The sequence below is a fragment of the Hippocampus bargibanti genome, linkage group LG06 (genome assembly GCF_051943395.1).
Source record: "Hippocampus bargibanti isolate YZ-2025 linkage group LG06, ASM5194339v1, whole genome shotgun sequence".
Classification (NCBI taxonomy): domain Eukaryota; kingdom Metazoa; phylum Chordata; class Actinopteri; order Syngnathiformes; family Syngnathidae; genus Hippocampus; species Hippocampus bargibanti.
The window spans coordinates 17,252,580-17,268,551 of record NC_142739.1 but is presented as its reverse complement, the minus strand read 5'-3'; the positions used below and the strand labels follow the sequence as shown (position 1 = coordinate 17,268,551).

The following is a 15,972-nucleotide window of genomic DNA, read 5'->3' as shown; positions in this document are numbered from 1 at the left end:
ACCCGGTCTGCATATTTTCACCTCCGCAATATCAATCGTCTCCGTCCCTCTCTCACCCCTCACACCACTGCTATCCTCGTCCACAGTCTCGTCACCTCCCGTATCGATTATTGTAATTCACTTCTTTTCGGGGTCAATCAAAAATGTCTCCATAAACTCCAACTAGTCCAAAATTCCTCAGCCCGGATCATCACAAAAACCCCCTCATTTCACCACATCACTCCTGTCCTCCAACAGCTCCACTGGCTCCCTGTTAAACTCCGTATTGAATTCAAGATACTTCTGTTTACATTTAAAGCCATCCATAACCTTGCCCCCCCTATCTGTCTGACCTAATTCAAATCTCCGTTCCTACTCGGGCCCTCAGATCCTCTTCCTCCCTCCACCTCTACACGCCCTCTGCCCGTCTCACAACGATGGGGTGCAGAGCTTTCAGCCGCTCCGCTCCTAAACTCTGGAACTCACTTCCACCCAACATCCGCAACATTGACTCCCTTCCTACTTTCAAATCTCACCTGAAAACCCACCTCTTTAAACTTGCTTACATGGTCTAATTTATTATGCTGTTTTATTATTTATTGCTTTATGCATGATTTTACTGTTTTGTGTGTTGTCTTTGTTGTAAAGTGTCCTTGAGTGTTCAGAAAGGCGCTTGTAAATTAAATGTATTATTATTATTATTATAAAACAAGCAGGACTTTGGCTCTCTTGGACCGGCATGGGAGCATGAGAGATCAATCATATCTGAGGTGCAATGAGAAAAGATCACATTTTCCTGAATCTGGCCAGAAAATGATCAAGAATTATACATACAGCACTTCTTTGTTCATCTTACTACTGTATAACAGTGGCTTTCAGTGACTGGCCGAACAATGACTGTTTCTCTTTTTCCACTTTTTAGCAGAGGTACAAAAAAGTATACAACAAAATTAAGGATTGCTATCAGTGTATCAGCTTTGCGATAAATTAAACTGGCCATTTCATTTTAAAATGCATGAATCAATAAGAGTATATTGAGACAAGATGACTGTTATTTCCGTAGTCATATTTTTGTGACAGTTTTGTTTGGTGGAGTGCGTTAAGATTTTTCTGAGGATTTAAAAAAAAACTAAAAGAATCTGGGCTTTTGATATGGACCGTTTTACTTTTGGAAATGTGTTAGCATTAACATTTCAATACTTAATATTAATAAAATCCACATATTCACTTTCCAAACTGCTTATCGTCACGAGGATAATGGGAGTGGTGGAGCGTATCCAAGCTGTCCAGGGGAGGTAGGCCAGGCACACCTTGAACTGGTCAGCAGCCAATTACTGGGTACACACAGACCAGGAACCACACTCCTAAATACATTGATGGAGAATTGGCAGTGTTCAATCTATTAATACAATTTTTGTGAATAAAATTATCATGCCATTTTTTCTCACTATTTAGTGGAATCTTCTCGGCGAGCTGGCCATGTCAGCAAAATAAAAGCTGGCTAACCTTCATGATGATCACATTTCTCTGACCTCTCTGTCCCCATCGTACAACATTCAAGTGTGTTGATTGATAAAAATCAATTAATAAATAAAGTTAGTTCAAAGAAATTGAGGAATTATGTGGTAGTGCCTAATATACAGTCCAAGTATTTTTTGCAAGTATAACGTAGATACGGGTAATGTGATTTCCTTTTCAATATGGGCAATGAGGCTCTATGATAATAGAAACATGTATTACAGCCGTTCATCTTTATTAGTCACAAAGATGAGTACTGTGGTAGGCAACAAATAAACAACAATTTGTCTATAAATAGCCCCTCAGCCTCTTGCAGTCACAAAAATAAATACCGGTAAATAAAAAAAATAAATAACATACTCGAGTCCCTCAGCAAACAGGCTGCGGCAAGCAACGAGCTGTCATCCATCTACCCACACTGCACCCGTGGTACCAAGTACCATACCTCGCAGCCTGTGCGTTCAAATGCACATATCAGCTATATACTCTCCCTCAGTCAGCCACCCACCCTCAGTCGATGGGGACCAGCACTTACTTTCAACTTTCTTGGTGTGACAATTCCACATGTATACGTATAGACAAACAATTGGTGTGACAATTCCACATGTATACGTATAGACAAACAATAAGTGCACACATTAAACAATCTACTAAAATTACTTCAAGGGGTCATATAATATAAAATTGATTTCAATGCAACGAGTCCCAGACCACTCATCAGGTTTGAAATTACAATGTTTTACAAGCTGCCTCCTAGTTCCTAGAATATGTTGGTAAGGAAGCCTCCTACATGTTCTAATCAACATATGAAGTACTGCCGACGGCCTAAGTGTTAAAGAACAACCGACACCACTTTTTTCTTTCCTAACTGACATCAGAAAAACCTTTTGTAGCATCTAAAATACCCAAAACACGCCAGATGATATTTTTAGTCAAATGCAAAATACCAATAAAAATGACTTAAAGTGTCTAAAAACTACTTCAAATTGAACTCGGAAGTGGCCAGTTTCAGAATGTACCGCCCCCTTGTTCGTGGTGTCACGCCAAGACGTCTTGCCTTGTTGGAGAATCAAAACAATGGCTTCAGATTCGGAGAAGATGCTTTCTTGTTACTCATCCAGTGATGAATATGATTCAAATAGTTCTGAAGAGGAAGGCATACATGTTTGCAATCGATTAAAGAATTTATTCTGTGTCATTTTGAGGCATCTGGAGAGAAATATAGCACCCAAAAAAGGCAGAAGATGGCGACAAAGCTCCGTGGAAATGGGCTTTTTGTCAGCGAATATCAAATAGTTGTTTGGTGCAACACACAACGATTCACCATCGCGTTATTTATGTGTTTTCCTTCTAATTTCACCATCAACACGGATCAACACGAAGTTTTCAGACCAAACAAAGTACCGCAAAATGCATTGACTTGATGAAAGGACTGCTACAGAGTGTCCTTTCTCGGTCAGGAATCCGTGATGTGACGTCAGGAATCGTCACCACCTCAAAAACAAGACTTCCGGAATATTAAGCGTGAGTCTTAAAATGTAAAATATAGATATATGCGGTGGAATCTTTGTAAAATACGCTCGGTAGAAGTCATTTGAAGCAATTTTAAAAATTATGGACACAACTTGTTGGTTGACATTTAAGACCTTTTCACACTACTTTATTTGCTTGATGCTGACTGGGGGCTGGGTGCAAGGATGAGTGTGTTCTGGTGTGAGATAGCCTGCTGTTTGGTCTGTTGCAGTTAGCACTTTGAAATCACCTCTTATTGGATGCGCCACCTGACATCACAGTGACACCACTCCCAAAATTGAATGCTTTTCAACTCGGGGCATGATGGAAAACACCCATCTTAACACATTGCGATGTAATTCTGTCATTGTGTCCTTGTCACACATAAACAATGAATGCGTTCGTGGAGGGCATGCTGCACCAGGCACTGTTCAAAGGGTAACACCCTTTTCATACAGCAGATTGGCCGCGAACTCCTTTTTCCAGGAGTGAACATTTAATTGATGATACTAACTGTTTCATTGCTGTTTGCCCATGCTTTAGACTCAGTTAGAGTCTTTCCCTTGTATGCATTTTGACAAACTGTCACAAACTGTTTGAAATTGAACATGAATGGATGAATGGACATTGGGAAATGGCCTGATGTCAACCGTTTGAAAATCCCCCACTTGATTATTGTATCTGTTTTTTTGCTATGCTTGTCTGTGACTGTAAAGTGTCCTTGAGAGCTTTGAAAGCTGCTTGAAAATAAAATTTATTATTATTATTATTGATTGCGAACAAATGTGCTGAAAAAAATGACTGGAAAAAGTCATTAAAAGCATGAGCGGGCACGAGTGGATGACCACCAACCCGGATAAAACAGAAGTAATAAAATGAATGTATTGATAGTAGACAATGAAGTATGAAGTATGAAGTGGAAATGTTGCGGGTTCGATGGGGATATCGTAATTAATGCGAGAACAGGAGTAACACTGTCTGCTCAGGCATGTCAACGGGTGAATTCCAAATGTATCAGCCTAAACCAATATAGACCTTAAACCAAAAATACGTATAGTCACTTTGTGTGTTGCACAGGCATTTTGTTCGGCTTTGTGTAGACATCACTCCTGCCTCCTCCAGACACCACCCCCAAGTCCCCACAACCAAAAATGAAAGGAATAGATAGATGTATATGTCAAATATGCATTAAGTCATGGACTTAAGTGTTCCTCACACCAAGACAGCCACAAGAAATATATTTCACGAGTACAGGCTTCTACAAAATTAGTGAGCATTGATGCCAAAGGGGGTGAAGACAACGCCACACAAACAAAAGAAATGAAAATTGTTTTTTCAGCCTCGCACATTTTGTCTCAGATGGAGCATAACAAACTGGTAGACAACTTTGGCCGATGATACAATAAACCAATTCCTTGCTTAAATTTGCCCCCCAAATCTGTTTAGACAGGACCGGCATGGATGCATACAGATGTTCTTAAAATATATAGATGCTGAGAAAAGTGCAAATTTATTTACAATAAACATTCACTGTTTCATTGTTGTGGATTTACTTAATGAAAAGTAATGGTAGTGTTTGCTTCGCTTGATCGCAATGGTCCAGCGATGAGTCAGATCCCCTGCCCCCTTCACGTTGCTATAATAAAATCTATTATAAATATGCTGAATAAATATATCTCTAATTTTTGATCCTTGCATTAATTGGACCAAGGTATGTTCCTGACATATCGGCACAGTGATCGACTCATTGGAATTACTGTATTTTCCGGTGTATAAGGCACACCCAAAAACCTTTTCAAAAGATGACCCTGCTTTATATGTGAAGTAATATTGAGCCACGTGTCTCACAACTACTGTCAGCAACCACCGCCTCAATTTCTCCCTGTAGAAGAAGGAGTGCGTAAACCCAGTTCTACTGCAGCGCCTCATAATGTGTTGTGCTTTATATTTGGTTTATCTATTTATGTTATATTTGGAAATCATTCTTTCATTCATCGAAGGTATGCATTATACTCCGGTGTGCCTTATACATAGAAAAAGTTTGAAAATACACCATTCTTTGAGGGTGCGCCTTATACTCCAGTGTGCATTATACACCGGAAAATTCGGTACATTTCACATTGCAGAGTTGCAGGGTTCCAGTCTGACTTTGGCCTTCCTACGTGGAGCATGTTCTCCCCGTGCCAGTGTAGGTTTCCTCGGGTCCTCCGGGTTCTTCACACATTCCAAAAACAGCTCAATTTTCACGAGGTGTAAATGTGAACATGAATGGTTGTTTGTCTCTGTGTGTCCTGCGATTGGTTGGCAACCAGTTCGGGGTGTACCCTGCCTACTGCCCAAAGCTGAGATAGGCACAAGCACCCCAGCAAACCCTGTAAGGATAAGCGGATTTCAAATGGATGGATTTCAGAGAAAGTTCTTTCGACAAATAGAAACTGTGCAAATTTGGAAAACAACTTATAAAACTGTCTTTAAATCATCTTTAGCCAGAATTTAACTTGCTACATATGAGTGTGAAGGAGACAAATTCTCAAAATAAACAACAGAAAGAGGTTCCAGTGAAAGACCAGAAAACCTTCAAAAAGAAGCATGCAAACATTTGATGATGGGTCAAACTTTTTAAGTAATTTTTGCGGGGGTGTCAAGGTTGGAATGGCTGTCTCACATTAGCATTACTTAAATGGAAATAAGCAGACTGGTTGATGTTATTTATGTTGGCTTCAGAAGTGTGTGTTTTCTGGACTGACTTTCTGCTGCTCAAAGGTATTGACACTTAAGGTTCAACTTTACAGTATATTGGTGTTCGTCCTCTTTGAAAAGAGATGGCCATCTTCACTGGGGTGGGGGTGGTGAAGATGTCTTGCGCGTGAGTTTAATTAAAGTGAAGGAGAGTTGCGCAATGTCGTCTGCCTCACTCTCTCGTCCCAGCCCATCAGAATTCAGTGGCAGGACAGAGTCAAGACGACTGGGAATGGGTCGGGATGCAGTGGATGACCACAGTGTTCTACGTGTCTCACTGTGCCCTACTTGCGCTCCACAACGCTTTGCTGGGCCCACCTTCATGCCTGTTGAAGCAGTCTAGTGGTTTCCGCCACGCAATCTGCTGGGTCCAGGCTTTATATGCGTAGGTAGACAAGCCCTACAATATAACCTGTCTATGTGGCATCTCACATAGACAGGGAGACTCGTGGTGGCTGGGACGCCTAACCCCATTACACGCCTAACCCATCACAGATCAAACAGACCTGCCCACTGCACAGTATACTAACTACATAATGAATGCATGAATAAATCTAAGAATGGCAGTGATATGCGTGATCTGTGGGTAAATATGTACCGTAAGTAAGTTTGGTGTATTCTGTTGCCTGTCAATGAACGCTGAATATTGTCGCAGAACACTCGCTTCACCTCAATCTTGAGGCAATCAACACACAAATTTGCTCATTTTGTTATGAATAAAGCAGGTGCAGGGTGGACATGATCACTTACTGCAAAAGAAAACAGTGATGCCTTGTATTAAAGGCTCAAAGAAAACAAAAACTCATACTGATAATAAGAATAAGACAATGAATATATAACTTAAATGTATGTTGTGATTCAGGTCACGTAAACCACTGAGGTCTACTCATCACTTTCCGCCTATACTCATCAGCACTGCTTTACATATTCATCCTTTTAATTTTCAATGTAAAATATTTACAGAAACACTGTATGTAATCTCAAATGTGTCTACCATTTGTTTATTAAGAGCACACTTCACAAAGACTCGATCGATTGGACATAAGCAGCTTGATTGTTGACATCAATTCACACCCATTTATCTGCTATTTGGGAGGTGTTACAGTCCCTCAGTCCCTTTGCTGAGAGGTAGTGAAAGAGGCTTGAGGCAAATCTATTCACTTCTCAGATGCTGAGACCACTGAGACCAAAAAGATCCAGCTGGATGGAGCTTGATCCAAAACACATACGTATATATAAGCTCATAAAGCCTCCTCCACTCCTTCCAACTTTCCCTCTGAACTTTTGTCAGCCTCTTCACTCTTTTATTTTCCTCTGCTGTGCCATCTCTAACATCTTGATACCAATTGTCTTTCCATTCATCACTCACATCCATAAACATTTTTATTCCACCCTTTTGCCAGCCCATTTCTACACTGAATCCATTACACATACCCTAGCCACCCTTTATCTTCTTCCGACAATTGAATATACCCAGACAACCTTCCTGCCAGATATTCACAGACAGTTAGCTTCTCCATTCAAGTGCATCATATGCTCCCTGATCCCTTTTAAACCTCGGATTCCCCAGTCAGAGAAACACTTCCCAGTGGATGAAAAGACGAGGAGGAGGCTATTATGTGCTTATGTGTCTATGCATAGACCAAAATCGCATGAAATATCCATCCATTTTGTATACCACTCCCTCTGTTCGTGGTTGCAAGATAGCTGCAGTACCTACCCCAGGTAACTTTGGACAAAAGATGGACTATGCCCACAAGTCACCACGGGGAATTTATGGATGCTGACAACAATTGAAACTCACCCTGATACTGTCACTGTGAAAAATAGGAGGTGCGCCTATGACACCGGCATGGAATTCATGCGACAACTGTTGTTCAACAACGACAGTATTAGTGATGCTTGATATATGTATTTATTTTTTAAACCTAAAAGCCCAAATAGCTCTAACGGGCGATATTTCACTCTGGAAGAAAAGGGGCAAAACAACAGGGGATACAAAATAAACTGCTCCAGAGACAGACATGAATGACAGTGGACCCAAAGAAATATCGCCGCTGGCTTGTTTGGTTTCCCATAAATAGCTCAGTATCATCCAACTCTCTGGCTTAGGAAAGAAAGTCTGGGAAGGTAATGATGGTTCAAAAGAGGAGGAAATCCGCGGCAAATGTAACAACACACAAGAAATAAGGAGATGGGGAGCCACTAATCAACCCTCAGGCAAAATTGCTGACACAGTCAGGAGAAGGATGTCAGACTGCATTCTGTCTGCAGAAGGGGATGCAGGATCAAGTAGACGGCAATTACACTTCAATCCACAGACCCTTATCCGATTCCATTTTCTAGTTCCCCTTCTAATGTCCTCTCTTTGTTTACATCACCAGTCCGCACACCCCCACCTCTGCGCTCCCACCGCCAAACACTGTACTATCCGATATCAGCCTTTTTATTCTCCTTCGTATCTCCTGTTGTCCCAGAAGCTGATTGAGTGTCCCTCCTTGGACCGAACAGGCACAAAACACCGTTTTGACCTTGCAAGGTCATAGAGATCTCTTCTACCAGTTGAAATTGTAGACAATGCAAAAATGATTTTGGGTTCCTCTTTCTCCTTCTCTTTCTTGCATATCCTAATTCCCGCCAGCTGCCCAAATCAATGTGATTTAATTACAGGCATACAATTTACAAACCACACATACCATTACTGTTTTCTTGCTTGTGTGATATAGCTGAAATGCTGATGTGAAATAGGTCCTAGTAATACTTACGTAGGACAGAAGCAACCATTCAAATGTTAGCCCGTAAGGTTGTACTTACCATTTATTTGGGTGTTTTTTCCAGGTTCTCTTCCTTTGGGTAAACAGTTTTCCAAGTATACTCCGTTGTAGTAACAGCTGTTGCCATCGGCATGCTTTTGCGGCGGATGCCAGCACGAACACGGCATCTGCATAATGCCACATGGCCTGCTTGACGTGCTGGAGGCCAGACAGTCCTCCAGCCACTGGCAAAGCATCTGACAGGCTGCCATGCTCGGGTTACGTTTTCCAACAACCAGGTACTCGACTTTGAACTCGTCACTGTCACTTGTAGTGGCTGCATCTTTCTGATGAGGACCCTTTCTCATGTGAACAAACTGCTTGTCAGCCTCTAGGAAGGCCATTGGGGAGGAGGTGTCACATAGCCTCACAACTTCGTCAAAGCTGTCAATTCCTGGGTACGAGTGTGTGGTCTCCGAGAAAGAGTCGTACTGGAAGATACGAAGCTGTAACGGTATGCAGTCCTGAGTAGGTTTTGTTATCTTGATGAAGATGGTGTAGTGCTGTGGATCAGGATTCTGCAGAGTCCAGGAGCAAGGCACAGTAGGGAATACTGATGAAGACTGAAAGACGCCAAAAAAGCGGCTTTGTACCAATGTAGAACATGAGTTTGAGTCGGACCCTGAAGGGGAAGAGTGGCAACACGCCCCCATCAATAGCACAGGAAAGAAATACTGAATCACCATTCCAAGGGGGCAACTGGCCAATTGGGAAGCAATGTTCGTCATTGTTTAAGATAAACAAAATGATGCTGAAGATTGGACTCTGACTTTTTAGGAATTGTCAATCAAGGAGGCTTTAAGAGAGGCAAAAAATGGGACAGTAGTGCTCAAAGATCCATTAATTGGCAGATGGCTTCAATTGTTGACACAGGGTAGCTTCTCAGCAACCTGTGAAATAAAACACATGTGAATGAAACTTTGTACAGTAAAGTAGGTATCCTACTTTTTTTTCTATATTTACATTTATTAAGAATAAATATTGATAAAATGGCTTGAGATCTACTGACATCTCAGCAGAATCATTTGTATACATTATACTTATGAATTTGAATACTTTTGCTACATGCACCATTAATTTAATGATTTCGGCATTTTAACATATGATCACCTGTCATCTCCCGAATGTAGTGTTAAATGTATGTATTGTCCAATAAAAAAAAATAAACACATTAGTCAGATCGAACTGTAGTTGGTGCCGTCCCAAAAAAGGTTCCTCTCATTTAATTTAAATGAGTTTTTAACACAAACAAAACCAACATGTATCTATCTATCTATCTATCTATCTATCTATCTATCTATCTATCTATCTATCTATCTATCTATCTATCTATCTATCTATCAGTTTTTTTATGATTTTAAGAAGAGTCGTGGGACTAAAGAGTTTGTTGGTTCTCTTTATTTGTAAGTAGGTTTAAAGAGTTTGATGGTTCTCTTTATTTGTAAGTAGGTCCGTTGTCAGATCTCCCAGGCAGGTGACGCGCAGAGCTTGATCGTGGCGTGGAGTCGAGCAAGTCGTGCCGTGATGTCCGTCCGACGCCCGGCGTGACCCGGGCGCCTGTGCGGGGCTTTGCAAGTCTCTTTGAATGTGTGAGTCCGAGATGAGTCTGAGATGATTCTGCCCAATCTCTCTGTCCCGCGACAGCTCCTTTTATACCATTTTCAAGCGTGTGCTATGCGTCAGGGTGAGATCAAGGAATTGAAAGACATGAAAGGGTTGAAAAGCGCACTTCAAAATCATACACACGTGTGACGCCACAGGGCTCCCCTCCTGGATCCGAAGTCGGTGAATGCAATGAAGGAAAAAGAAATAAAAACAAAAGTCATTCTGCGACATGGTGAGGCCAGGCAAGATGACGGCGTCGGTGGGGAGGTTGCCGAGGAAGTTTCGGTGGTGCTTGAAGTTGTTGTACGGGAGCACGGCAAAGAGTGCTCTACGACTGCCAGTTTGAGTCGATCGATGGAAACTTTCCTCGAGGCCGTCGAGTCGATGCCGGAAGGTCTTCTCACCGTGAGTTGTTCGGCTGGGATCGGTCAAGTCGGAGAATCGATGAGGGATTGTGAGGACGAAGGTGCGTGGGGTTGGCCATGCTGCCGGGCACGGACAGGCCGGTCATCGGCGACGGTGGCGATGATCGCGCTGCCATGGCGCTCTGCAGGACGCTGAGGAAGCACGCTGACGTCGGCGGCCGTGTCGGCCATGAAGCGTCTTCCCGAAGTCCGATCGTGGACATAAGCGATGTCCGACGATGTCCGATCGTGGACATATACGATGTCCGATCGTGGACGTATTGCGTCGCCAGGCGAATTGGACGATGTTGGCCATTAGTGTGCGGCAGGTTTCACGGTGGGGTCGGGGCGCCCACGGATGGTGGCGGCCCATCGGGAGCTCGGCTCGAGGGGTCTTGCTGTGAAGATGACGGGTTCACGGGCGGCTGGGAAATCTGGTTCTTTCCATTTGGAGAGTTGATTGGAGGAGGGAGGGAAAAAAATGCTCCTGGCTAGCTCGCCAATAAAGAGTTTGATGGTTCTCTTTATTTGTAAGTAGGTTCGTTGTCAGATCTCCCAGGCAGGTGACGCGCAGAGCTTGATCGTGGCGTGGAGTCGAGCAAGTCGTGCCGCGATGTCCGTCCGACGCCCGGCGTGAGCCGGGCGCCTGTGCGGGGCTTTGCAAGTCTCTTTGAGTCTGTGAGTCCGAGATGAGTCTGAGATGATTCTGCCCCGTGGTTCGCCCAATCTCTCTGTCCCGCAACAGCTCCTTTTATACCATTTTCAAGCGTGTGCTATGCGTCAGGGTGAGACGCACATCAAGGAGATCAAGGAATTGAAAGACATGAAAGGGTTGAAAAGCGCACTTCAAAATCATACACACGTGTGACGCCACATGTTCGTTGTCAGATCTCCCAGGCAGGTGACGCGCAGAGCTTGATCGTGGCGTGGAGTCGAGCAAGTCGTGCTGTGAAACTCCGTGCGATGCTGAGCAGGTCTCTGTGAGCGGTGTGTCTGTCTGGGTCTGAGTCCGAGATGAGTCTGAGTCTCTCTGTCCCACGACAGCTGCTTTTATACCATTTTCAAGCGTGTGACATGCGTCAGGGTGAGACGCACATCAAGGAGATCAAGGAATTGAAAGACATTAAAGCGGCGGTGCGCACCGGTGACGCCACAGGGCTCCCCTCCTGGATCTGAAGTCGGGGAAGGCGACGCAGGAAAAAAACGAGCTGGATGCACTCAGAAGAGCCGGTAGGAGGTGAGACGTTCTGGGAAGTGCACACGTCTGCCGCTCCGGGTCGTTCGGCCACACGGAGAGGCCAGGCACGAAGAAGGTCGATCACCGGACATGAGGGGTGTTGTTGGTGGGGTGGCCGACGTCGGTGTTCGGGAGCACGGCAACGTGGGCTCTACGACTGCCGGTTTGAGTCGGTCGATGGAGACTGTATCCTCGCGGCCGTTGATTTGAATCCGGAACGTCTTCTCACCGCGGGAGAGGACGGGATACGGGCCATCGTAAGGGGGCTGGAGGGGCTTACGCACCCGATCACACCGCAGGAAGGCATGCGTACATGTGAGGAGTGCGGGATCCACGTGCGTCGGCTGGTACGATGTTCGTGGTGACTGGGGCCGCAGAGCCAGCGCAAACTGCCGGAGGCGGGTGAGCAGATCATTGACGTCAGCGGTCGCAGGGTCGGTCGGGTTGAGCGGCTCACCAGGCAGGCGTAAACTGGTGCCATATACCAGCTCCGCTGGAGTCGAGTTGATGTCGGGCTTTAGCGTGGAACGGATGCCCAGCAACACCAGAGGCAGGTTATCCACCCAGTGTTCGGCATTGTCGGCAGACATTAGGGAGGCCTTCGTCGATGCCGAGGGGATGGCGGAGAGGAGTGGCTTGTGGTCGGTAAAGATGATGACGCGTCCACCCTCGATGAAGTGCCGGAAGTGCTTCACGCTGAGGTAGACACCAAGAAGTTCCCGGCCAAAGGTGGAGTATCGGCGTTCGGCCGGCTGGAGGGCCTGGGAGAAGAAGGCGATGCTAATTGCAGCTAATTTTGGGCGGTACCATTGCCTTGTCTCACTATCTGTACCTATCTTTCTCTCATTCTTGAACTTCTTAGCCCCCTTTTAGGACCCTAGCACATCAAATACCAGTCCACTAAATCTTGCAGGAATAATAATTAAATTTTGAAATGGTGCTACACACGGGATGAAACATTGTCAGAGAAGCTGTAAACCAATTCACCAGGTTTTACATTTCATTAGGTCAAATGCCGGTAGAAATTAATAATTTATATCAAGTCCAGAAGGTCATTGACGTGATTTATAGATGTAGCCAATAGCAATTAGCGCTCGAAAGGTTGAATTGAGAGTGGTATTTAAATATTTATATATATATATACATATATACAGAGAGAGAGAGAGAGAGAGAGAGAGAGAGAGAGAGAGAGAGAGAGAGAGAGAGAGAGAGAGAGAGAGAGATAAACTCCTTATAGAGAGGGAGAGAGAGAGAGAGAGAGAGAGAGAGAGAGAGAGAGAGATAAACTCCTTATACAGTATATATGAACTCCTTATACAGTTATATAAACTGTATAAGAGGTTGACATGTTTCAAGCTTGAGTAGAAGATGCCATCCTGGAGTGGTCTTGTGTAGAATGGCATCCTGAAACAGCGGTGTGTAATTATTCCTTCCTTCTCGCCCATGGGTAGAATAGCAACCAATTAAGTGAACAAAGGTGTTGCCTTAGCCAGAAGCATAGCTGGGGCAATCTGTGTAAACATGCCAATCATGCATGCTCTGTGAGAAAATCCAACAATGGCCCAATCACAAACATCCAACTTTCCCTTCAACAGATATTCACACAAGGACAAAAACTGAAAGGGAGCACTGATGAGATAATGATAGTCACAAAGAGTATTACTTCTGACTAGCAATGGATGTTATTGTGTCTAAACTGAATCATTCGAATCGGTTCATGAAACGGATTTTGGGTAGAAATATTTGTGAAAGATAGAAAATACGTTTTCCAAATCCTATATAATATTCCTTCACTTTTCACAGGTGATAGGTTGCAAGTCATGCAAGTGAATTTCTGCAAGGTAAATGTTGACCTTTTTAAATATTTTAAAAATGTATATATGTACTGTATTTTATTCCAGGTTTAAGCCTCAATTGAACCATCATTTACACCCTATATAGTTTCCACCGTTCTAAACACTTGTTACCCTTAACAAATGTTCCATTTCAATTGCACCTCATAGAATAAATACTGATCTGCTCATTTTCAGCTAAGGGAAGGCTTGTCGTGGAATTGAGGAGGTTTTCTCAACAATGTCCTAGTTGAGCTCAGTATCTCATTTCTACTATAAACAGTGCAAACCACAGGTGTTTTCCATCTTTCATTGCTGCCGCCCACTTGATTCACAAGAATAACTCATCAGCAATATCTGAAGGAGCCTGATAGGGATCCCAATTATTTGAATCATGGGAGTTACAGGAAGGAAAGGTGGAAAAGTTTCAGGAAAATATTCCTACAGGAGCAAAGTTTAACCCCTGGCTTATTGGTGCACTACTTCCCCCTCCTGTGATGGACCATAATCACCACATCTGGAGAACTGTCCAGAAGTTATTCTCGATGACTTCACGAAACTCCTGAAGGAGACTGCCAAAGCCGCATTACACTTTTCCCGTGTAACTACTCAAAGAAAGTATGAGTGACATGGACATGAATGTACATCCTGACCCAGCCAATTTTATGTGCTGATGAAGTTATGTAGTCCAATGTTGTGTTTTCCTTAAAATGACATGAAGTTAAAGGTAATTAGCCTGGAGAAAACTCTCACAATAACTGGACTACAGATAATTATCTTTCTGATAAATCTGGTGCATGAATGCACACAATTGTCTAAGAGATTAAAAAAAATAGCCGATCCATTTTTCCATTGAAATTTTCTCAGATATAATTTTTTTTATAAAAGGCAGTATGAAGTGTTATGCCCTGGAAGCGTAATATCCTCCTGATATTCCTTCAGCAGTTGTTAATGATAACCCCCACATTGTTGAATAGAAATAAAATCACTCGAAATAATCCAGATTCAGAGCCTAGGGTTGCAACTGCAGTGGGTCATTTAATTCCTGCGATCGTCACTGCCACAAGTTATTTATGGTAGCTGCCACATTGCAGGCAGCGCACTTTGCTTCACAGGTACTTGGGTTTCCTCACACGTCTAAAAAACATGCATGTTTGGCTAATTGAAGACTTTATACTGCCTATGTTGAATGTGAGTGTGTTTTTGCTGTATGTGCCCTGTTATTAAATGGTCATCAGTCCAGCCAGTCTAGAAAATGCATAGTTGGATGCCCATATGCATAATTGTAATTTATTTCATTGAATAGTATTTGCCCCTTGATAATGAAACTAATTAGAATACTTCTAAACAATAGTCCTCCTTTCCAAGCCATTGACTGCATTCCTTGTTGATTCTCCTTTCAGAAAAAAAACATATTTGAAGTGCATCTGTTGTAGCTCTGCTAATAACTGTTTCAGCACCATCAAAGCCTGCAATGTCACACAAGTCAACAACATCAAACAGGTAGAGTTATCTCTCTGTCCTGATAAAATTGTTTACCATGGTAAATGTCAAAGCCTTTTTAATATATGGCATCAACTTTCATATCGTCTTCTCACAAGGTTACACACAGACACACACACACGCACACACACACGCACACACACAAACATACACACACAAACTTGCACCAAGGTCTGAAATTACTGCTTTTTTTTTGAGAAGCAATATTGATAATCAATTACTTCATTTGACAAGTAACTTTTTCATTTTGAAGAGCAACTTTTTACTGTTTAATCCTGGGGACCTGAAGCAACGGTTTTATCAAGAGATGAGCATTGACACAGGATACATCAAACGTCCCTCGATTTAAGATGCTTGGTCCTCAATGTGCATTTAAAGGACAACCGACACCATTTTTTTCTTTTCCTAACTGACATCAGAAAAACGTTTTATAACACCTAAAATACCCAAAACACGCAGGTTGATATTTTTTATCAAATTCAAAACACCAATAAAAATTACTTAAAGTGTCCAAAAACTGCCACAAAATGACCTCAGAACTGGGGATTTTCAGAAAGTCCCGCCCCCAGTTCGTGACGTCACGCCAGGACGTCTTGCCTTGCTTCAGAATCAAAACAATGGCCTCCCGGATTCGGAGAAGATGCTTTCTTGTGACTCATCCAGTTATGAATATGATTCAAATAGTTCTAGCATAAATGTTTGCAATCGATTAAAGAAGTCCTTCCGTATCAATTCGAGCCATCTAGACTCACATTTAGCGTCCCAGAAAATGCACAAGATGGCGCACAAGCTCTGTTGGAAATGGGGTGATTTGTCTGCTAAGAATTTGT

At 43.0% G+C, this 15,972-nt stretch overlaps 2 protein-coding genes across 19 annotated transcripts in view; one reads left to right on the top strand and one right to left on the bottom strand.

The window, feature by feature from the left end:
• Positions 1 to 15,972, bottom strand: part of adgrb1a (adhesion G protein-coupled receptor B1a) — a 197,052-nt gene that overhangs the window by 162,001 nt on the left and 19,079 nt on the right. For all 10 annotated transcript variants that reach the window (XM_088998803.1, XM_088998795.1, XM_088998794.1 and 7 more), the window contains one exon: positions 8,563 to 9,451. In XM_088998803.1, the coding sequence (XP_088854929.1) occupies positions 8,563 to 9,289 (727 nt within the window). In that variant the 5' untranslated portion in view covers positions 9,290 to 9,451. The remainder of the gene's footprint in view (positions 1 to 8,562; positions 9,452 to 15,972) is intronic.
• LOC148896629 (uncharacterized) overlaps positions 1 to 15,972 on the top strand; it is a 58,757-nt gene that overhangs the window by 30,883 nt on the left and 11,902 nt on the right. For 2 of the 9 annotated variants that reach the window (XR_016115308.1, XR_016115317.1), the window contains exons 4-7: positions 8,587 to 8,800; positions 8,890 to 9,015; positions 13,611 to 13,648; positions 15,043 to 15,142. The exons of 4 other annotated variants lie outside the window; for them this stretch is intronic. The gene's annotated coding sequence lies outside the window, so the exon portion shown is untranslated. The remainder of the gene's footprint in view (positions 1 to 8,586; positions 8,801 to 8,889; positions 9,016 to 13,610; positions 13,649 to 15,042; positions 15,143 to 15,972) is intronic. 3 more of the 9 variants (XR_016115307.1, XR_016115309.1, XR_016115306.1) reach the window with 2 other exon arrangements.